The 24,278-nt window shown below is 36.7% G+C and overlaps 1 protein-coding gene across 2 annotated transcripts in view; it reads left to right on the top strand.

Moving 5' to 3' along the window:
- The window catches only part of PHTF2 (putative homeodomain transcription factor 2), a 97,123-nt gene that overhangs the window by 55,065 nt on the left and 17,780 nt on the right, over window positions 1–24,278 (top strand). Inside the window, exons 3-10 of one of the 2 annotated variants that reach the window (XM_059472249.1) lie at window positions 4,941–4,997; window positions 5,373–5,384; window positions 8,393–8,462; window positions 11,251–11,409; window positions 15,810–15,975; window positions 16,680–16,844; window positions 21,721–21,922; window positions 23,025–23,183. In XM_059472249.1, coding sequence (XP_059328232.1) covers window positions 4,941–4,997; window positions 5,373–5,384; window positions 8,393–8,462; window positions 11,251–11,409; window positions 15,810–15,975; window positions 16,680–16,844; window positions 21,721–21,922; window positions 23,025–23,183 — 990 coding nt within the window. The remainder of the gene's footprint in view (window positions 1–4,940; window positions 4,998–5,372; window positions 5,385–8,392; window positions 8,463–11,250; window positions 11,410–15,809; window positions 15,976–16,679; window positions 16,845–21,720; window positions 21,923–23,024; window positions 23,184–24,278) is intronic. The other variant, XM_059472250.1, reaches the window with a different exon arrangement.

Raw genomic sequence — 24,278 nt, 5'->3', positions numbered from 1 at the left:
AAGAGCAAAGTTTAGCACACCAGTTTCATTATTGGTAAACATTAAAGTTTTAAGATCCAAGAGGAAATACTATGTATTCTTAGGATTATAATCTTTGCTAGTCTTCATGCTCATAAATTATAAATGCCTCTTGAAATATTGATCAATTCCATTAGAATCAGAAGGGCCTTGTGAGTATTGGGCTACAGGTTGATAGCATCACTACATTAGCTTAAAGTGAATATCAGTGTCATTCACAAAGCTCAAATTCAATCTTGATGCACACGTGGCTCACTATGAGAAAGGCACCAGGAAGAAACACTGAGCGGTGTTAAAGCCCTTTCCACTGTGCTTTGAACTAAATATTGCTGAGTTTTCAATAGCTTAACTCTTCACTTAAGCTAATTGCTATTGCTGTTATACAGCCAAGCTGTACAGGTGCCAGATTTCACATGTATGAAGAAATTTGATCAAATGCTTCCTGACGTATTTGATTGGGCAAGACTAAGTGCAGTTATTTTTAGATAATTGCAAGAGATGCACATTTCTGTTAAACCCAGAAAATGTTATGAGTCTGCCCTTAAAAAGGATCTCAAATTTATTTAATCTTTCAGTCAAGAGCTGGCTTTGTCAAGTTTACCAAATGTATAATTGTAATTTCCCATGCCAAGTCACATATAAGTTAGATTTTTTTTTAAAATGATTACTTGTGAGGAAATTTTTTTCAAGAAATTTTTTTCAAAAAAGTTTATTATACCCTGTTAATTTAGGATGTTAAACACCTGCTTCTCTGTTGTGAAAGACTGCTACGGTTTTCAGTTGCATTTAATTCCTTATATTCTCAAAATTTTTATAGTTGCTTGAAGAATGGTTGCTAATTCTGCAAATGCATAAATGAACAGAATCCCTTTTATCTTCTTTACTTGGTATTTATTGAGGTGTGGGATCTTCAGAATTTTAGAGGTAGCTGAGTTGGATAGACTGGATAAAATCTTGGCATTGAGTAGACCTGGGGTGCACGATTTAAAAATTACATCTGTGTATAAAATGACATTACTACTTTATCTAACTCAGCTACAGATAGGTTATAGCACAGTTTTTAATATCTGTAGCATATTACTGACAAGTTTCCTGTAACAAGGTTGTGTTGATGCTTGGTGATAAAAGTTGCATTTCAAAATGAGACAATAGGCTTGATATCTGACTTTCTGTAAATTTATTTCTGCCAAGCCATAACAAATAAAAAATGCTATAGAGTACAAGTTTGGATTAGGTATTTCATAAATTAAATTAGAATAAATTTTTGTGTGAAGTCAATTTGAAATTGGGATATTGTGTTTTATAGTTTACTTTAAGAGAAGTTTATTGCCCACTGTAGGGTAGACTGATGGATTGAAAGTATCACAAAGAGTCTTGTGTTAAGTCTCGAAGAGATTTCAGAAGCATTTCTTACAATTGTGTACTTAAAAATGGGACCTTTTTTGACTCCTGTGTTTTGTACTTTACATTTTCTCCCAGGGATGGTGCAGAATTTGCAGCTGTGAGGGATAAGGCTCCAGGCACAGTGGGAGGGCAGTAAATGGGCACTGGAGTTGGTCAGGGCATTCCTGTTGGCAGAGCAGCTCCAGCCAAGGCCAGGGAGGAGCCCTGGGTCAGCTGATTATTGAGGGAGACCTTCCTTGAGCAAGTTTTGTGTTTATTTAAATTATTCAGGTTCCAACCTGATCTTATCTCTGGAAGGTTATTCCTTCCTTTTACTTGCCTTTAGAGCTTAATTTCTTTGGTGCTAGATTAGGTGCTAGGCTTCTTTTCCGTGTCCTGCAGGTATGTGCAGTTGTAAGGAAATACATGAATAGCCAGGAGCCTATATTTGTTTTAGATTTACATTAGATTTAACATAAAACAGAATTCAAATGCAAATACTTGTAAATCCAAACTCTTTGAAGCTGGAATCCACTGGTGTACTCAATAATTTAAAACTAGGAAGGTTTGCTAGTATTAACTTACCTTCTTCAATTCATTCACAAATTATGTTCATTTTAATTCATATACATGTCTAGTGTCTCTGGTAATCATTATATGTTATAATTTTGTTGTAAATGAAAATGTACCTTTCAATGAATTCTGCAGGACACATTTCACAAACACTAAATCTGCTTTCCTGACATAAGGGAGAGAAAAAAAAATGCCTGTGGTTTTCACTTGCCTGAGTGACACTAGTTCTTCCTATTTTTGTTTAATGTGGGAAATGAAGTGTGCCAGTATCCAGTATTCTACTTTATAATGTTGCCTTTGTTTTCATGTATTTTCATCTGATACATTTGGAAGAGAAGTTCAGAGGGATGCTTATGCAGATGTTGAGAAGGAAGGTTGAGTATCAGGTTGGAATTTGATGTGCTGAGTGGCACACACACCTGCTTAAACTTTGTTAAAACCTGAAGAGGTGATATGAAGTAGATTAAAAAATAAAACCCAAACAACAACAAAAACTGTGTGAGAGGCTGTAATGGTACTTGCTGTCTGCAATTCTCTCTTCCTTTCCTTTCAGTTCCTACCAGCATGCCTTGCTGAACACTCCTGTGCTCAGCTGTCAATAACTAAAGTTGATCAGAGGTGGCTGGACAGATCCACTTCTCCAGTAAAACGGTTGTAAAGGACCCTGCCCTTTAAAATAGTTCTGAATCTCTTATTTTACCTCCTGATGGAATAATTGCTTTGTAGAGCAGTGTTAAAAGAGAAATGGCAAAATTCCTGCTGCTTGTCTTTTTGTGGAGATGGAAGCTGCTGTCTAAAGAGGGAAAAGAAATATTTGTAGGAAAATATAATAAAAATGTAAAATCAGTTGACTTCCTTATGTTAGATGTCTTCTGGAGTCTGTTTCCTATAATTCCTTTAACAAATGGTCTGGTATTTGTCTAAAAGAAGAACACTGTTTTAATGACTTTCAACTCTAAACTAGTTTCAGCAATGAATGGAATTATGGGGTTTGCTTTGCAGCTTTATTGGCACAAAGGCTTTTCTTCCTTGTTTGGTTGTTGCTTAAGAGGGACACAGACTTGCATCCCTCCTTCTGTCCTTGTAGAAGGAATTTTTTTTGGAATTGGGGAGGGGAGGACACAATATTGTGCAGCACACAAATTTTACTCAGGCTCTTCTTAGCAAATTTAATGAAAAGCAGAAAGGCCTGAAATTTCATTTGAAATGTATTTAGAGGAAAAAGCCAGAACATTTAGCTGTAAATGCCTGGGTGGAGTGGTTATTCAATATATTGACTTTTTAATTGCTGGCTGTTATCCAGGTGGAGTTAGCTGTTAAACTTCCTTTGGTTTAATTACTTTAATTGTAGTAAGTGCTTAATTCTGCCCACTACTGTGTCTGACTCCCTAATTATTTTCCACAGATTCTTTTATTTTTTTCCAAATGCAAAGTGTAAAGTATTTATTATTACTAAAAAGTCAGTAGATTGCTTCTTTTGCAAAGTTTTTAAGTAGCAAACTATAGAAATTGTTTAGCACTTTTGAATGGGAAACATAATTTAAATTTGGGAAAGAGTAATTCAGTTTGTTGTTCTCATTTTCAATCTTAGATATGCTTTGGGATTTACTCTTCTAAATTAGATTTTTTAAATGTTTATTTATTTCCACTAATTGGTCAGGTTTAGAGGCACAGAAGATGCCTTTAGATTTCTTTGTTTATGTAGGTGTGTGTTGATTTCCCTGAGTATTTTTTTGCATTTATGTTGGATCCTTGGTTAAAAGAGTCTTTTTAATTAAGAATGACTTTTTCTGTCTTTCTTTTATAACATCTACATTAATGCTGAAGGTTGAAATACTAAAAGAAAAAATGAAAACAGTGATTTCTTGTACAAGGTGTGTGTGCTTGTGCTAGGGTCTCATGTCTGCTGCAGCTGTGAACTGGAAGGAGGAGTCACACCCTTGCAGTAAGATGGAATTTGTGCAGCTTTGCACAGGTGATGGCAGTTGTTCCTCTCTCCTCTCTGTCAGGTGTCTGACTGAGCTGCTTGTCACTTCTGCAGGCTGGAAAAGGAGCTGTGAGTCCCAGGAACTGCATCTGTCTCTCTGTTGTGACCTTAAAGTGATCTTACACTTAACTGCTCAGAGTGTGTGATGTGAATCAATCCCCAGATACACAAGATTTATGTGTCCAGGTAGAGCAGCTGGGATGGCAAGGCTTTAAAATCACCATAGTAAAAGAGATTATTACTGATTATTGTCTAGAAATAATGTTTGTGTAGAGTTCAAAGCAATCTGATGATCTTTGATAACTTCTTACAAGACTTGGATATGTTGTCTCATATATTGACTTGTTCTTGTCACCATCTTAAATCCTGAAGTTTCAGCTTGCCCCTCCTGTAAATATCTGACAGTCAATGGGGAAAAGTGCTGTTTCTTGATATCCATTGAGTTCCCCCTGGGCTATAAGCTGCTTGATTACCAGCCTGACCATATATCTGGTTGCTGTGCACTGTCAAGAGATAAAGCTAATACCATCTGCTTTTAAAAGTGAGTGGAGTGGAATAGGAATTATAGATAGTTTAAAAAAAAATAAATTGAGGGTATGGGTTCAACTAGATGTGCATATTTCTTTTGAAGTTATCTGAAAGACCATGTCAGTGTAGCTGCCGTAGTTCTGCTCTCTCTCGTGGAGGCTGCAGTCCTGACCTGGGGTGGAGGGAGTGTGATCTTCCCAGTGCTCGGGCTTGCACAAGTCCTGGGCTGAGGCTGGGGCTGTGTGAGGCCCAGCTCTCCCCTCTGTCACAGTTCCATTACAGATTAGCTTGATCCTGTCCAGCCAAGATGGAATGGAGAAGATAAAAATTTCTTTGTAAACTCCCCAAGGAAATAACTTGCTGGCTTCATGCTTCTCTTGTTGAAGGTTGATTTGATTTTGTTTGATCAATATCTTTTAAATCCTAATGTAGAGGTTTTTTTTCTTTTTAGATTGGAGCATATGATCAACAAATATGGGAAAAATCAGTAGAGCAAAGAGAAATAAAGGTAATAATGCAGCTTTTTTTTTTGTGGTTGTGTATGCTGAAGTAATTTAAATTGTATGTGGTGGTATTTAATACTGGTAAAGTAAAACTAGACTTCTGGAGTGTAACCAAATGTAACCAGTGTACTATGCTCTATTTATTTTACATAATTAATAACTCTGCACCATTTAGTGTGATGCATCTTTCTGTATCTCAGTACTTTTTTTCTTTTCACTTATCTTAAGACCGGGCTCACTTGTGTTAATACCTCTGTCTTTCACTTTTGTTTGTGATGAATTCTAATGTCAGTTATCTGAGCTCTCTTTGCTTTCAGTTAGTTACCTTATACCTGCAGTTTACTTTCCCTCCTTTATGATGCTGTCATTATTTTGTACAGTTTATTAGACTGGTAAGTACCTCAGGCTTTGTTTCTGTGAACAAGCAGTTTAACAGTGTTCTGTGCATTTTGGTTTAACTAACAGTACCATCAGTGTCTGTCACATTGCTAAATTGCTTTGGAAGTAAAGGAATCACTCCTATAAGTCCAGTTCTGTGGGTTGTATATGAAATACCCATGGTGTTAATTTAGTCAACATTTTCTTGCAATTAACCTTTTTTCCCCCTCCGACACTGCATGGAAGTATTGTGCTATTTCTGCATGAGTTTCAAGGTGTTGCTATTACTTAACATCAGTAAAATGGACATTGCTTCAGTTTCCTCAGGGATGGGTTTTTTCACTCTGCAGGACTTAAAACTGTATGTGGGGGCTTGCTTGGCTTCTGTGGGAGCTGTTCCTGACCTGAGCTACAGAGTTTTTGTACAGAAATACACACTCTGAGTTGGACCCCATGGTATTTCAGCAGCACAGCTGAGCCTCAGGTTGCCTGAAGGGTCCTTCCCATGGCCATGAAACCATCACAGCTCTGAGAGGAGTTCATTAATTAACTGCTGTGTGATAGCATGTTACTCAAATAGTTACTGCAAATACTGCAAAAAAATGCTGACTGCAAATAGCATCTTGTTTGGCTCAGGAGTCCAATAACTAAAAAATTATGGTGGTGTCTGAGTTTGGGCTGACTGAGTGAAGTGCAATTTGGGTAACACCAAGGCATGTGACTAAGTTCAGGGATTGCACAGAAGTGCTTTAATCTCAGAGCTCCTACAGAACACTTTGACATTATAAATTTAGAAATGATTATGTAATGATTTATAGATTAACATCACTAAAAATCTGAAAAATTCATATATTGTAGTAGAAAATACATTTCTCTTATTACACGTTTATAATTTAGTTATAACTGTAATAGGATCTATTAAGATTAATTTTAAAATTTGTGTAAAAGAGTTTTTACAATAATAACAATTATTTTTAAAGTGTTCTTACTTAAACCTTCTTTTGCTAATGCTTACCTGAAAAGTGTTTGGTGCTGAATAGAAATTATATGAATTAACTGGATGGGTCTGAGCATTATGAAACACTGAATATTTTTTTAAATAACCCTAGTCTGAAACTGCTGTTTTCCATGTATGTTAGAGATTTGTGATGCATTAAGTGTAGGAATTGCATCTGAATAAATGGAATGCTTCTACTATATGTGGCAAACAGTTCAGGAGCCAACTCAGTGAAGTCCATGGACCTGAAAGTACTGTTTGTCCAATGGAATTTTTAAAAAATGATTCACCATTTCTTTTCCTCTGAAGGTCACATCAAGTTGTACTCTTGACTTAGATTTTTCAGAGTTCTTTCTTTAACATGAAAACATAATTTGAGCCACAGTGGTAAATTTGTCCTAAGATTGAGCATGTGTTTCTTGGAGATTATTTCTTCCAAGAGGCACATCTTTATTTAGACTTTCAAGAGAGATCTTGTGGTCCATAAGCACTAATACATTTGAAAGTGACTACACCATTCAGCATTTTCTTTTTAAACCTCAGTTTTCTTTATGAAATGGAGTGGCTCACTTATGGAAAATTCACAAGAATCTGTAGCTGATTCTAGAATTATGGTAATTTCCAATTCTAATTATGGGTTTCTTTTCTCATTCCACATAAAATTACTGCAGTTCTGTAAAAATCTTGCATTATAAGGTCTTTATAGTGTTTGCATTTAAAATACAACTGGTTATGTCTATTTTTCATCCTCGGAGCACATTTTGTCCTATTCATGTTTCAGTTGTGTATTAATTCTTTTTTTTGTTTCAAGTAAACTCATTTTTCTAACAAACACAATAGGTAATGACTACATATCTAGCTTGTTTCAGTTTGATTTTTTTATCTTCATTTCTGCATAAAAAAGAAATCCAGTTTAATTTAGATGTGAGAAATATTTTGAGCTGCATTCAGTTGAACATTTTGCTTGATATTATTCTTACAAAGATTAACACTACCAGATTTCTCTGATCTGTTTCTCATTGACAATAATTTCATTTATATGCTTCCATTTATACCTAATGTTTATGTTTTAGTAGTGTTTTTACACATGGATGAGCCTTGGCAATGGTAGAAATGTACAGTTCACCAATTTACATGGTTTTTGAATGAGAACAGTTAAATGGTTTTCATAATAATTTCATTTGTATCCTAAATATTTTTTGAAATATTTTATTTTACTTGCTATGAATTGTATGCTATGATTTCCTTACTGTCTAATGTGACCAAGAATCTAAGCTAAGGGGAGCAGAATAAACTCATAGCTGTCTTTAAGCCTTGAGAGTACAGCATCACATTTTAGCATTAAAAACAAACTTGAAAGCTTTGCCAGCGAGTTTGGTTCTTCTGTGATCGAAGATGCTGCTTCTTAAAGAAAAAAATAAGCTTGCTTTTCTTCCTGTTGCATTCTGTTGTGTGGGATTTTCCCCTTCCTTTTAATTGGCTAATCTATATTCAGTACTGAGGAAAAATTCAATACTTTCCTAGAATTTGGATTTCTGAGAGCTTGTTGATTACTGCCTCCTACATTGCAGTGTGATTTGCTATCTGGATTTGGAATTAAGGAGTTGCAGTGTAAGAGTTTTATGAAGTTGAGTTAGACATCTAAGGAGAAAAGAGGTTCAAGAATGTAATTTGTTGCAAAAATTCTGCAAAGCTACTAGAAATATATTACTAATTCTTGCAAGTGTGTGCATACATTGTCTGCATAATGCAAAGCTATGAGTGCTCAGTGCCTGTTTGAAAAATAGTCTGGTGGGTCAGTAATTGGGTTTTATATAGATTTTAAAGTGTGTAAAAGGCATCCATTGTGCATTGTTATTTGGAATGCTTAGTTTATAGTAATTTAAATTTATTAAGTTGACATGTTTGTCTGAATTTTCAGTAGCAGTATAGGTTAAATGCAATTACTGACCACATAGATATTTTTGTCTTTTGTAATGTCTGTCATCTACATGAAAGTATTTTGATAGTATTTATCTATTGCAGGGTTTGAGAAACAAACCAAAGAAAACAGGACATGTGAAACCAGACCTCATAGATGTTGATCTTGTAAGAGGTGAGTTCTGAGCTAGAAAAAGCTGAATTTCTCAGTATTAAATAACAGCCATCCTATGTCTTGTAACAAAAGTGGATTAGTAGGTTTAAAAAAAACCCAAATGAAACAAAACACAGCCAACACTACATAGCTCTTCCCTAAAGCAGGTGGATAGAAAACATTGTTAAATAATGATATTAAGATTAAATTGCAATATTAAGAATTTAATTATTTAATTTAAATTTTGTTGTATAGGTCTGGATTTTGAAAAAAAAGAGGAAAGAAACTTGTGCATTGTCTTATATCATTTTAGAGTTACTAGTTGTCTTATATAATTTTATTATTGTTTTGTGCATGGTCTTATATAATTTTAGAGTTACTAGTTTACTAGTTTTACTCCTACTGCCAGGCAATTAGACTTCTTTTAAGTCTTCTGACATCTGGAGGGAATGTTACATTGAAATTTCTGGAGGGTAAAAATGTATAGGCCTTGATTGTTTCTTGCCTGTTTTAAATAACAACATGGCAACAGAAGGTCAGATGACATGAGACTTTTCTTAAAGTCTTTATTTTGTCTTAAATTATTCTTATCTGTATGTAATTTCCCATATGCCTTGTGAAGGCTAGGGAAAACATTATTTAGTGTTTTTACCCATGAGCCCAGCAGCCAGCACAGGAAGCTGGGTAGTGCAGGTTGGGCACCCTCACACCCAGCCTTGGCCTCCAGAGGCCTACTCGCCCCCATTGTCCCCGGAACCTCACCCCCATCGTCCCTGGAGCCTCACCCTTATTGTCCCTGGGGCTTCTCCCCTTCTGTCCCCGGAGCCTCGTCCCCATTGTCCCCGGAGCTTCACCCCCTCAGTCCCCGGAGCTTCACCCCCTCAGTCCCCGGAGCTTCACCCCCTTTGTCCCTGGAGCTTCACCCCCCTTTGTCCCTGGAGCTTCACCCCCCTTTGTCCCTGGAGCTTCACCCCCTTTGTCCCTGGAGCCTCACCCCCTCAGTCCCTGGAGCCTCAGCCCCCTTTGTCCCTGGAGCCTCAGCCCCCTCAGTCCCTGGAGCTTCACCCTCTCTGTCCCTGGATCCTCATGCCCGATGGTAGCTCTGGCCTTGCCCTGGCTGTGCCGCCCTCCCTGGGTTTGCCGGCACCACGGCCACGCCATGGCCACATGGTTCCTCCCAGCTCTGGCAATAATGGCCAGTGCTGGCGCTCAGCTCCATGGCTCAGCCCCATGTTGGTGTCCTTGGACACACAGCAGACAGCCCCTGGCCCAGGAGAGCCCAGGGGTTTCAGGGAGAAGTGAGTCCAGGCTGTGCTGAGCAGTTCCTGTGACATGGCCAGACACACGGCGCTCTGGGCAGTGGCTGTTCGTGTGACCAGTCCTTTTTATCCCCTTAGCCCTCAATTTCACAGCACTTGTTCCTCCCTAAATTGCCCAAACCATTTCTTTCCCCCACCCCTGGATTCTCCCCTAAATGCCCTACAAGTGCTGTGCCATCTGAGCTGCTTTTCCCTGGCATCCCACAGTGAGTCCCACCCCTCAGGCAGGGTCCCTTTTCGTCTGGAGGGTGACTTGGAGAGCTGCTCCCAGCAGTGCATGGTGAGGGTTCACACCTGGTCATGGTGTCCATGCCATGGTTTAAGTTCTCACCTGCTTTTCTGCCTCTCTCCTGCTCTGGCTTCATGGAGATGGCCTGGGCTGGGCCGCTGATTCCAGTGATGGCTCTGTGAGGAGAACCCTGGAAGGACCCTGCAAAGTTTTATTTGGGCTGCTTCCTCCCATTTTCTCTTTGATCTGCTCTGTGGTTGTGCAGATTGCTGTTCTCACATCACCTAACAGTTTAATTTTTTAAAAATGGAAATGTGTGAGAGAGGAACAAAATCAAATAACATTTGAACTATTTGAACTTACAAGAAACTAATTAACAGTGTTGGACCTTTTCAGTGCAGTGTTGTACATGAATAGCATTTAAATGACTGCATGGATGTCTGAGATGGCATTAAAGTAGTTTCAGAGCTGGCAGTGTTTTACCTGTGCAGCACAGAGCTCACCAGTGCCAGTGCTGCTTGTAAATGACGTGGGGATGGTGTAGCAGCATGCAGTAGTTGCCCTTTCAGTCAATAACTTTGCATAATTTAAGTCACATCCCCATTAAGTAAATTTTACACTGTTTTCTGGCTGTGAAGAAAAAGAAATGGAGAGATATGGGAGAGAAAGGACATTTGAATGAGAGATAAGAAATGGTATAGAAGGAGACATAGATAAATTTTTCTTGGGGTGGCTTCCCTGCTCCTGGGGCTGGTCCTCAGCTGGACAGATTCACTTCAGTGCTTCCCAACCTCATTCAATTTTCCTCAAGGACCTGGCTGGTGCAATTTACAGGTGTTGGTATTTTAGATCCCTTTTCTGTGTTGGGAAAGGACTCTGCTGTGCCTGCACAGCCTGTGGAGTTTTCATGAGACTTGTTGCTTTATATAAAGTTTCTGATACCTCTATGAAACAGAACAATTTTTAATAATTCATTTTAGAATAATTTTGACATGGCAATGTTTTGTTATTCAAACATTCTGAAATGACAGGTATTTGTAGAAGTTCCTGATAATGGCAGTCAAGAGGGCATCAACAATTTATGCCGTATTTGGATTGAGGAGATGGTTATTTAAAGGAGCAGTTATTAAATGCAATTATTTGAATAAATCTTGCACTTCCACCATTTCACTGTCTTAGCTACTCTGCTATTGAACAACTGAGATTTCTGTTAGCCATAATGATGAAATAAATTCAAATTTATTTTGTTTTTTTTTTAAAGGATCTGCTTTTGCTAAAGCAAAACCTGAAAGTCCTTGGACATCTTTGACCCGCAAAGGAATCGTGAGAGTTGTTTTCTTTCCATTCTTCTACAAGTGGTGGCTCCAAGTGACATCAAGGGTCATTTTTTTCTGGCTGCTTGTTCTTTACCTTCTCCAAGGTAGAGTTGGATTACAGCATCAACTTCTACTGAATGCCTTATTTTAACCATATGAAGCTGCAGTGTGCTGCTTGGTTCACTTCATGCTGTTAAGGTCTATTCCAGTATTTTCATAAAATATTGGGATGACACAGTCCCAAGCATATGTCTCTTGGTTAACATTTCTTTTACATATATAAAGGTTGCATAATGAAAAACTTAACACTCACCTCACAGGCTTTCTTCAGCATTTGGCACATGTTAGTTTGTCACATCTGAATATAATTCAGGTTTTCAGGACAGCTGTTAACAAAGAGAAGTCAGTTCACAGCTTTTGGGATATATAGTATTGAGTTCTAGCAATCTGACTTTGTGAGTTCCTTAATTGTATGTGACACATAAGAGGAAAATTAGAAAGGGAAGAATGTCATGTAGTGAGTCAGTGTCTATCAGTATGAAAGTCACCAAACAAATAAGTATTTCAGAAGTTTGTACAACACATATGGAACAGAAGGTTAATGAAAGTTGGGAGCAATATAAGTACCCTGAGAAGCTAAATGACTAATGAATTTTCCACTGAGATCCAATTAACATGCAATATTACTTTTTCAAATTCACCATCTGTCGTCTCAATTGTGAATCATTGTATCATTTGGAAATTTTAATTGGAACAATATATGGAGTTAAAAAAAGAAGGCACTACCTCTTGTGTGGTGATGTTATTAGCAGGTGTAAAATTAATCTCACCATGCCAGTGCCTCAAGACCTGCAGTACTAAAAAAATACTCATGTGGCCTTCTCTGAAAAAACTTTTTTATCCCCATTTCTGAGATAGATTCCTCATTTGTCTGTGCTATGGTAAGAGATCCTATAGTGTTAATAATTCTAATCTTTTTTATAGTAATATAGGTAGTAAAATACATAAGTTGTGGTTGGTTTGTTATCATGTTCATGTGTGTGTTATTCTGAGAAACACCATTGCAGTAATTTTTTTGTGTTCCTATTTGTAAATTTATTTTAAAAAATGTATACTGGCACTTAATTTGTGGCCCCTCTGTAAGACCCTACAGGTAGAAAAACAGTGAGACAATGAGGTTTCTGAGTGCAAGCAAGTTTTTAGGACGTGAATTACAGGACTTTCTTAGAGCTAGCCTTTTTCCTCTCTGATTTCTTTGGGTCTCTGGTTTACTAAGCTGTGGATGGAATGCATCATTTCCCTAATCCACATGGTCTGTTATGTGACAACATATTTCTGTGATTGTGAGTTAACAAATAGCAGGAAATAATGAATACTACTCCATATTACACTATAACCCAACTGTTTAAAATACTTGGTATTGAAACTGTGCAGAATAAGCTGCAGATTTTTTGATAGTTTTTGAAATAAATTAAAAGACTTAGAATAAACATGTAAAAGAAATTAAATGGACATATTTACTTATTGGAAACTATTCAAAACAGCCCTCCCCCTTCCCCCCCAAGCACTTAAATAGAAGGTTTGCTTCTATTTTACTCAGCAAGTGTGCTCAGTTACTAATTTTGGTAAGGCAGCACCAAAAGATCAAGAATCCATGATGGAAAATTAAAATAAACTGCCTTGAATTCCAGTGGCCAGATTTCTGCCCTGAATCTGGATTTTGTATTGAAGTTTGGACTTTTTGTCATCATGACAGGTTCTCACTGACATTGTTGTAAAATGGTCTGGCTATATTTCATTTGTATGTGTTCATAATTAAATAATTTACCAAAAGTATTTTCTAGAGATTTATGAATTTCATTGCTTGGAATTATTGCTTTAAAATTGATTAGCTTCGCCAGGGTACTTGCTAGCATTTATGTAAATCTACAGAAAAAAAACATTTTCCTTGGCTGTAGATTTAAACTCCAGGGTTTATTTGCATTGGTTTCCATTAGTGTAAAGTGATTAGCACCATGTGTGATAAGAGAACTACAGAGAAATGTTTTATGCTCAAGGTCATGGAACAGGCCAGTGACTTAACATAGAAGTAAAACCTTTTTTTTCTACTTCCTTATCTATCTAGTATATAGTAATACCTCATTTTTAACTTAAAATGTTTTTATATTCTAAGGGGAAAATAAAATGCAAACTTGCTGTTTCTTGTGTATTTCTTAAGTATAAAGCAAGAAACTTTAATAGTGATATAATGGTTGTTTGTTGTAGTGGTGAGATATATAAATATATATGTATGCATTTTTAAATTCGGTATTAAAAATATTTTCAAACTCCAAATGTTTTAAAAAGAAATGCTTGTTGGCCTTTGAAATGTAAGGTTGCTTTCTCTGAGGCAGCTTTTTGTTCAATGTGATATTATTTCATTTGTGTCTGTTTTACAGAATAAGCCACTGTGTTTTAGAAAAGCAGAGATCAAAATACTGGAAATACATAAAGAAATAATTAAAAGTGCTGTAAGAAATCCTGTTCCAACCAATTCTGCCTAGCTGTTGATAGGAGCAATTCTTGGATAATCGATCTAGAATGTATTGTCACACTGTGATAAAGATAAATTCTTGAATTTCCATCCTATTGTACTTTAAAAAGATCAGGAGATGGATAATATTTTTCTAAATGTATGTGAAACACTGTGTTAGGAATCTACAATCTGCAGATTCTTGTATTCTGGAAGATGATTTCTTCCAGACAGCTCTGCTTTACTTAATGTTTTTAAGTAGCAGTAGCGAATTTTAAAATTATTTTTTGTAGGCCTACTACTGCAAAACATTTCATGTGTTTATCCAAATTGTATGATAGTAGCCAAAATCAGCTCCTTCTTCAATTTTATACCTCATGGAGCTAATTGTATGTGTGAGGAACTCAGATAAGCTCATTTAGAAAGAGATAACATTAACTTTTGCTATCTGTACCTATTTTATTGATTTTTAATAAGTTGGATTTCTCATTGCATGTGGTCTTTGAGAAACCTTATACAGCAAAAATGTACTCCACTTAAAGTAATAAAGAATGCTCCATGCAAAGCTTTCGTGCTTTAATTTAGGAAAAAGAGGAGAAATTAGAATTAGGTTTTCCACAATCAAAAATTATTCCATTGTTTTTTGTGTTCATTATGTTTCTAATACTGGTTACCTTGCTAAAGATTAGTTAGTGAAAAACATATCAAACCTCTTTTTAGTGGAGAACATTCCATCCAGGTTATCTGCTATATTAGGTGTTCATGGGATTTATTTTAGATGTTTGAATGTGGCACACAGCTTTGTATGTGGCTGCATTTTTTCAGTCAATTTCACTAGAGAACTGGTGACAGCTGTTGAACTTGTAATTATTTGTGCTAGAAATAGGTCTAAATTATGGGACTATCACTTCTCAGTAGTGCACAAACAAAACCAAGTTCTCATGGGATGTGCAGATGTTAGGCATAGAGAATTGTTTCCCAGATCTGTTTCTGAATTGTTTCTTGGAGTTTCTGTGGGTATTTTTGGGGGTTTTTTTTTTGGTTTTTTGTTTGCTTTGGTTTTGTTTTTCTCTTGATAGCTCCTCTCAGCTGAGTTATGCATCACAGCTCTTCAAGCCAGAGCAAGGACAGAGTAAGCAGAGATGAGAGGGGTTCCTTTTCCTCCTGCTTCATACCTGCTGGATGTGTTCAGGTTGACCTGGAGCCTGCAAAGATGTTGCTGAGTGTTTGGGCTCTGGGTGCAGGAGCCTGGTTGTTGGCTGTATATGAAAATGGTTATAGGCTTACAAAACTAACAGTTAGCCATGGGATTGGAAGCTGGCCCTTTTTCCAACCACAAGTGCTAGTTGGAGCCTTGGTCACTTCAGCTGGACTACCCCATAGTTTACATGGTTTGTCTTTTGATCTTTCCTCACTGCTAAAAAAGATGCACAGAAGTATATATAAAATGTTTATAGGGTTGTACTTATGCATGGCTGCCCATCCATATGGGCAATTTTGTCCCTTGGCTGGGACATGGAGTTTAAAATGCATTCTGCTGTGCAAGGAGTTTCTAGTCTCAAGTCTCATCAAACTCGCTGTGTTGTGCTTTGTTAAAACATATGATGCAGAATTAAATTTATTTGGGCTGCTTTAAGGATGATATTTACTTTTTGGTTTTGTCTCCTACTGATGTTTCACCATAGCTGAAATGGTTTCATGACAGATACAACTTCCCAAATGTTCTTCCCCTCTTATTTCATTCCATTTTTTGAGCAATACCTATGATATCACAAGTATGAAAGAAAAGATGGGTACTAAGAGAATAGTCGGCTATTTAGACCCTAATTGCTGCTGGTTTTCAGGAAAATAATAATTTCGTTCTCTCAGAATTACCTGCATTGGCTTAAAATGCAGGTAAAGGTCTGCATCTGACTGGTTTGTTTTTGACAAAAGCCATATGAGTTGGCCATTTCAGACATTAAACTCAACTTCATTTCCCTTCTTTTCCAGTTGCTGCTGTAGTGCTATTCTATACAGCCCAAAGCCCACATAATATACCTCTGACTGAAGTCATTGGGCCAATATGGCTCATGTTGCTGCTTGGGACTGTACACTGTCAGATTGTCTCCACAAGAACTCCTAAGCCACCTCCCAGCACAGGGGGTAAAAGAAGAAGGTATAGTCTGTGTTAAAGTACTTTAGTCAAAGACTTATAGTCTGTGTTTAGTACTTACATTTAGGACTGTTAAACTACTGTAGAGAATGTGCATGAAAAAGAAAGTAGGGGTTTACAGTCTGTGCTTTGCTAGAGATGAGAAATTTGTGCTCTGTTTTTATTTGAAACTTCAAAATGGTGCTTAATTGGTGCTCTTTAACTTTTATGCATTGACTAATTTAGGCATAGTTTTATTTGAATTTTAATGCATTAAATCAGACTTTTTGTCTCAAAACAGTTATTTGAATAGTGGTGGAGTGACAGTGTTTATATTCAAATTTAGTTTTATAAATCTGGCTAATAATCTGTGGAAAGTATATGTGAAAAGAGATGCTCTTGGAAATGTAGAATTTAAGTCTTCCAAGCACTCCACTGACTGATTTGCTACAGTGAATTGTCCCATTAAAATGGGAAACACTGCAGCAGTGACTTTTGTAGTCTAAGCTTCTGATGATGAAATGAAATGTATTTTGTGTTTAAGTATATAATAATGACTGTATCATGCTTTTTAATTAAATAGAGTTTATTAAAATGATATGACAAACCTTTAGCAAAATACTTCGAAATCTTGCTTGTTTTTGCATGCTTAAACTGCTGAACACATTATAAAACTAGCAGATTGCACTTACAAAACTACCTTCCCATTTTAATCTCTTCTGCTGAAGGAAATTAAGGAAAGCAGCACATTTGGAAGTACATAGGGAAGGAGATGGCTCTAGTACCACAGATAACACACAGGAGGGAACAGTGCAGAGCTACGGTACAAGCACCTCTTGCAGTATTGGCGCTGTCTTCAGAGATATCTGGCATGCTGCTTTCTTTTTATCAGGGTTTGTATTTATTCAAGGCTATATAAGTGTTAGAGATGCACTATCCCTTTTCTAATTAAATAAATATTGATGTAATGATTAAACTTCTGTTGATATAGTTTTTTTGCTCGTAATAGCAAACTCATCTGAGTATTTGAGAATGGTCTAATGTGTTGTTTCTTGACTGTTGTAAATGCTGATGCAATGATTTTGAAAAAATATTGAATTATCATAGAATCATTTGGGTTGGAAAGGACCTTAAAGATCATCTAGTTCTCCCCCCTTGGCATAGGCAGGGGCAACTTCCGCTAGACCAGGTTGCTCAAAGCCCCATCCAGCGTGGCCTTGAACACTCCAGGGATGGGGGCAGCCACAGCTTCTCTGGGCAGACTGTTCTGCTGTCACCACTCCTTCACTTAATAATTCCATTCTAATATTGAAAGCTAAACTTACCTTTTTTCCATTTGAAACCATTGCCCCGTGTCCTATCACTACCTGCTCCTGTAAAAAGTCCCTCTCCAGCTCTGGAAGGTGCTCAGAGGTCTCCCTGGAGCCTCTTCTCCAGGCTGAACAGCCTCAGTTCTCTCAGCTGTCTTTGCAGGAGAGGTGCTCCAGCCCTTTGATCATCTTCTTGTCCCTCCTCTGGACTTGTTCCCACAGTCCCATGTCCTCTTTATGTTGGGGGCCCCAGAGTTTAGCACTGCTCCAGGTGGGATCTCATGAGAGCAGAGTACAGAATTAACTTCTAGTTAAATTATATTTTGTTGTTTTACTACACCGTGTAGGCTATCGGGAGAAAAAAAACCAACTTAGTGTCTCAGTTTTAATCCAAAGAGAAAAATTCAACTGTTTAATTTTTACTTTATTACATTACCTCCTTGTTACTCCAAGAGAATGCTTATTCAACTCTGTCACTGTCATCAAATGACACACTTTTTCTTCAGGATTCAAATAAACACTGATTGGGCTATTAATTTTTTTTTAAAAAAATCCATTCTTATAGCTCTGTGTGCAACACATGCTATGCATGCAGCATTTTGAGTACTATGTATCAGCATGTATTAATTAGTGAAAATACACTCAATAAATAGTATTAAATGTAGAAAAGGGATAATGCAAGTTATGACATTGATGTTTTGTTGTGCATGCTGCATTGTAAATACAGCAACACTAACATGTCTGTCATACCTATGATCTGTGCTCTTAACCACTGGTAAAACTTGTTACCTTCTGGGAGTGAATACTTGAAACCTTGGACAAGTTTTAAAAATGTTTAGAAGTGTTGTAAGAGGAGAATTCATTTGACTTTTTCCTGTGTGGGTTAAGCTGTCTTTGATAAGCTGTGGGTCACAGTGATAGGCACCAGGGTAGGCATTATTCTCTGGCATGCTTCAAGGGTAATCTTGTAAACATTTTGATGTTTTGTTTTCCCTTCATTGAAGATACTGTTCTGCAGTAAGAAGAGTGTTGGAAGATTTTTTTTTCCTTTCCAGCTATGTGGCTCAGAGTTTTTTCAGTTGAGAAGGGCTGTGTGGAACTTATCCTAAAACTTGTTTAAATCATTTAATGAGAGGTAGTGTGTGTATATATATAGATGTTAAGCCTCCACGATGACTACTTAGTATATACAGTATCTTCAAAGGAAGAAGAATGCAGAGTGACTGAGAGTGCTGTAAACAGCCCTTAGTCCTTTGTTACCCCTTCATTGCAGAGGCACAGTTGTTTGTATGTCTAGAGCCATACAAACTTGTCTAGATGAAAAATAACCTTCTTTTTCCCCAGGGGAACATGCAGTTCAGTTTCGTCATGTAATTTTTTTCATGGTAATACAAACAGTTTGTCAGCACAATGGGAGTGGGGCTGGGAATGAGGAAGCAAGAGCACAGTGTGGAGTACATTGACTGCTTGGTGAGGTTCCTTAAAGAAAATCTTATGAAATCTCACTGTAAGGAAGCTTCACAGCTACACTTGGCCTGTTTCTTAGGACAAACTTGGAAGCTCTTTAGATAAGCACATTAAAATGTCGTACCTAGAATGTCTGCTGAGTGTTTATTTTTCAGCAGTTTTTCACTTACACAAATCTTTGACATACTGTTTTCTGGAATTTTAAGTATAGGTCATTCAAATTCACCTCAGAAATTAAATTTTCTGTGTTAGGGCAGGACCCTGTGTACCTACACCATTTGCCTGTGCTCAGATCATTAGTAAACTGGAAGTGTGTATTCAATAAATATCCTTTCCAATGGCAGAATTCAGTCTGACTTAAAAATTATAATTCTAAACTTTAATCCAGCACAGGGGCAATTTAGAAAATACTACTGATAAGTCTTACTTGAAAAGAGGGTGGTATCCAAGCAGGTGATCTGTTCAGAATGCAGTACTGATTTCAGAATTTGCTCTGCTTGTGTCCTTACTCCAGTGGAAGTCTTATAACCTCTAAAGCGTTGTAATCTAAAAAAGTTTTGCAGTGGGAACAGAGAGAAGAGTTTTTCTGATCAACCCCAGTGAAAATACATTGAAATATATTGAATACATGAGAGTGCAAATCCACACTCTTTCAGAAATTTTATTGAACTTTTCTTTAGTATTTTCCCTTGATAATGCATGAAGAGGACTAAAAATCATTCTTGATTTAGCTTTTGCATATATTCAAGCCTTTTAAGACATTGTATTTATTCCTGGTGTTCATTGTTTTATTCTAAATACTTTTAGTTATAGCCTAAAATTGTAAAAATTGATTAAGGATGTATGTATATATAGTAATTCTAGAGAATCATACATTTTTGCCAGCAAGGGATATATTGTTTGTGTTTATTATTGTGGGGTTTTTTGTTTTGTTTTTCTTTAAAACATGTGCACAAAAGCCTAACTTTAAGCCCAATATACATTTTTCTGGCTTGGGGCTTACACTTAAATTTATACAAAAAAATAACTTTAGTTTCTCTGTTAGAAGCAAATAAAGACTTCAGTCAAGCTCCTGATATTTAGAATGAGCCTTAGTTGATACCAGACCAGTAGCTTTGGTCTTATGATTTTAGCACTCAAACATTGCTTGAGTAGTGAAATCCCATCTGAAGAGGTTGTGCATGCATGCAAGTGTTCCTTTTTTCTCTTATCTGTTCCTTTTCAACTGTTTGAGGCTTCTTCTAGCTTTAAAGTTTTGTGTAAAATGCATAAAAACTTTTCAAATCAAATTTGGAAGAGCTGTCTCATTAATCTGCTCATACAGTTTAGTAACTTGTGGAGGAAGTGTTTCTGACTGGATGTGTATGTGTGATGAGAACTTAAAATTTTCTTTCAAACAGTGCAGAAGTAAATGCAGAAGTGCTGGAGGAATATTTAATGAATTACAGATTAGCTTATCTGGATTCCTCCTTATTGCTGATAATTTAATTTTAGTGCTTCTTCCTCATTACTCACAACTGACCTTGCTTATTATTTTGCAATGAGTTGCCACTGAAAGGCAGTCCTTTTGCTTTAAAAGAATGATAAATGTTAACTTTTTTCCTAGTTAGGGTGACAAATTAAGGATGGTAAACGAGGATTAAACACATTAGTAACACTGTCTCTTCTCTTGATTATTTTTTCTGCATACCATTATTTTTTGAGCTGAATTGGTCCTTTCTGGATTTTTTCCCTATTTTTTCCAGCTGTCCCTAGCCATTTTTTGCTTTGAGGGCTCCCCTTTATGTGTGGGATACCTTATCTTGGAAGGAATGTGAAGCGACTCTCCAAATTCTCCCAATTTGTTTGATGTACATATTAAAGAGGAATTTAATCTTCTGCTGTGTAATCCAAGCCCTCTCAGAATGCCTCAGTCCTTAAAGAGAAAGGCAGTGCATATTCCCTCACAGGAGCACCAGATCAATTGAACAGATTCTTGATAATTCAGTGTTCTTGATAGCCCAGTGCTCTACTTGAAATAAAAATAAAAAATTTCAGAAGCATTATTTATAGCACTTTTCTTCTTTTCTCTCTTTTCCCACCTAGTGTTCTGAAAATCTAAAATACAAAATTTAATTTACTTTGACAATAGAGGAGCTTAAGACTAGAAGTCCCTGACAGTAAGGTAGCAAGCTGCTATTCCTCTTCATGCCTTCATCCACTGCACTTTCTAGTTTGGGAGTGTAATCATCCAAATGTTTGCTTTGAGAGAGCTTCTTCTTGCAGGAGGTAGTCTGCTGGTACATTTATTGTCTAGGAAAGGGCTTTGATTTTGGAGGATGTTATGGGAGACTATTCAGTGAGAGATTTGTCCTTTAAAATCCTGGAGATTTTGTCCTTTAAAAAGCAGCTTAGTTGGTATGTTTGTGAGAGATAGGGAAAAATGTTGCCTGGGGTGTTGCTGGATAATGCAGAAAAGAGTAGATCCCCTTCTGTTTAGTAGGGTTGTCAGTAAGCAGAGTATATTCAAAACAGCACCAAATATCAGTGTACAGAGTACTAAACAGCATGTTTGTTTGCAGCTTCAGGAAATTGCATGCTTGCTTTGAATTAATAATTATTAAAGCAACTTCTAGCAAACCTCTTTTATTTGTTAAGATTGAATAGAGGGATTTCTCTTTCACTTTTGACGTTTGTGATTCTTCCATTAGCAAAGCTGCTGTGAAGTTTTATTTTTAAAACAGGTTTCTTTTTCTCTTCTTTCAGTAGCTAATGATACACATTTCTTTCATACCCTGACAGTTTATTTTATAACAATTTTAAGAGAGGATAATGGGTGTTATTTAGAAGATTAAATAGTTACAAATATAGCATCAAAATCAAATGTTAATATTGTTATTTTGTGGACATCTTAGTAAAGCTAAAACATTGGTTGATAGGAATAAGCAGGATTTAGACTGGGAAATAATTCAGAGAATAATTAATTTAATACATGTATTTGTTTTAAATATAGATCTAAGAAAGCAAAAAACTCAATAGATAAATCCACTGAAACTGATAATGGCTACGTGTCCCTTGATGGGAAGAAGCCAGGCAGAGGCAGTGAAGAAGGAGTGCAGGGCCACGAACGCCGCTGCGAGGTGATCAGGCCAGAGGAGACAGGGTGGAGCCCTGCCACAGGGAGAGATGCCCTGGGCAACCACAGTCACCACAAAGTAAGTGTGTTTGCTGCTTTTTGTGATGCCTTGGATGCATTTTTATCTGCTGTATTCTTAAAAATATTTAAAAAATTAAATTAGGCTTAGGGTCCTGGAGCCAAAACTTATAGCGAGTTGTCTTACTTCATCATATTCCTGGCCTTTCCTCTTTCTTGTAGGAGGAACCTTAATGGTGTTTATACATTTTTTGGTATTCTTTATTTCAATACACAAATTTGTGTGCTGTCCTTTATCTGTGGGTATTTCCTGACCAGGTAAACCTTCTTTGCCTTCTCTGAGAGTATGGTCTGTCTCTGTGATAAAATGGAACAGATTTTGGATTACTGACAGTTTGTAATTTGAAGGTCATTCTGACCATTTCTTTGCCTGTGAATCGTCTGAATCGTCTTCCTTTTCCTTTTTTTTTTTTTTTTTTTTTTATTTTTAATAGATCTGTGTGAAAGATGAGGAAAGCAGGATTTCCCGCCAAGTGAAATAGGCAGGACTCTTTATAGTGAAGAATAGGAATGAGTGGGGAAAAAGAATTATTACAGAATTATAGGAAGTGATCATGGAAGAAAGCAGAACTTTTCATTTGTCTGGGTCTTATTATCTCCTGGATATCCTGTATTCAAAGTAACACACATTAGTGACCTCAGTGTTCAACATACATCCTCTAAGCCTTCATCCTTGTAAGAGGTGGTAAATGTTAACTTTGTACTGAATATGTTGATAATTCAGTCTCATACTGTTGCTTTTGACTGGTTGGTTGGTTTGGATTTTTTTGGTTTGGTTTGTTCTCTTTTCAGAAGCAGATACATTTTCTCTAAGCGTATCTTGGCATGTTCAGTTTACAAAAAAATCATATTTAAAATAAGAGCATCATAATCTTTCTTGAGGCTAATGTGAAATAGACTTTCCTTTGATAAAAATATCTTTGATGCTACAATTTCTATTCCATAATTCCTGCTCTGTCAATTTTGAGTCTTGAAAATGCGTTAATACCTGGTTTAACTGAGCGTAGATACTGAAGTTGTAGAAAGAAATTTGATTTCACTAGTTGAGAACAAGACTTACTAAATATTACTCTGTCTTACTACTACTGTATTTCTTGCCCTAGGATACTCCCAGGGCTGTGACAAATTTATCAGATGAAGTTTCTAGTGAGGAGGGGCCTGACACTGGCTATTCCTTACGCCGCAATGCAGAACGCACCTCCAGCGACTGTACCCTTCGGAACAGGAAATCTCACCATTACAAGAAACACTACCCTCTGGAGGTAGGTTCATTTCTATTGCTTCTTGCCTGTGAGTTCTGAAAAAAAACTTGACTTCTTATTGAGTAAGGCATATAGAGCAAGCAGCTTGCATGTGCTTGGTTGCTGGCTGGAGTTAAACGATGACATTTCCACAAATGGTTTTTTTTTCCTATCTTGGATTTTAGGAGTCTGTGAATTGGAAGTCATGCTAGTGAGGAACAAAATTTTTTTCCCTTTGCTTTTGTTTAATGACAAAGTTTTGAAATTAAAAGATTGTAATCTAGTTTTTTTGAGCTTCATCCTATTTTTCAATTTGTTGTAAGGAGAATTAAAATATGTTTGGTAGATTTTGCATCAGGTTATGGTAACTCTGTTGCTGTCTTGTGACACCAGTTATCTCCTCTGGAATTTGCTTCGTTACAGAAACAGTACTAATTGGGGATATGCAAATTTTCAGCATGGTTCTGCTCCTCTTTCTCTCCATTTAGTATTTTGGATTCAGTCACTTTCTTGGGGAGAAGTCTGATTTGACCCTGAATTTTCATTTCCTTGTCTTTGTTGAAACAGTAACATTAAATCTTGTAATGAAATTTTACCAAAATTGTCAATGTATAAAAAATACCAAAATTTTAAGAGACTTTATGACATTACAGCTTATAATAAGGGATTTCACAGATTTCATGTGAGCAGAATTCTTAATTGTAAGGACTCAGACATTGAAAGAGAATGGAATATCTTAGTGTGGTTTTGCTTATTTATTCATTATTTTAAAAAATTATGCTGTTTTGCTAATGGTATGCAACTTCACAGATATGGAACACTTCTTAAAGGCTGTATTGCTATTTTTTCTCAAAGGTTGAGCAAAGAAAGCAAAGAGTAAAATCAGCACTGGCAAAAGTGACAGATGGGCTTGATAGGCAGAGCTTCATAAGTAAACTCTGTACTTGTTGTAGGAAAAGTGTATTGGAAGGGTTCAGGTACTGCTTGCTGTGATCACAACTGCAAGGCCTTGAAGTTGATGCTTTGCATAAAAAAACATTAAATAAGCTATTCTTTCACTCATTTCTTGCAGACTTTGGTTAGAAAGATCCAGAATATTGATTGATGTCAGCATTT

Source organism: Ammospiza nelsoni, chromosome 5, assembly GCF_027579445.1.
Source record: "Ammospiza nelsoni isolate bAmmNel1 chromosome 5, bAmmNel1.pri, whole genome shotgun sequence".
NCBI classification, from domain to species: Eukaryota; Metazoa; Chordata; class Aves; order Passeriformes; family Passerellidae; genus Ammospiza; species Ammospiza nelsoni.
The sequence above is the reverse complement of the archived record's forward strand: the minus strand, read 5'-3'. Positions and strand labels throughout refer to the sequence as shown.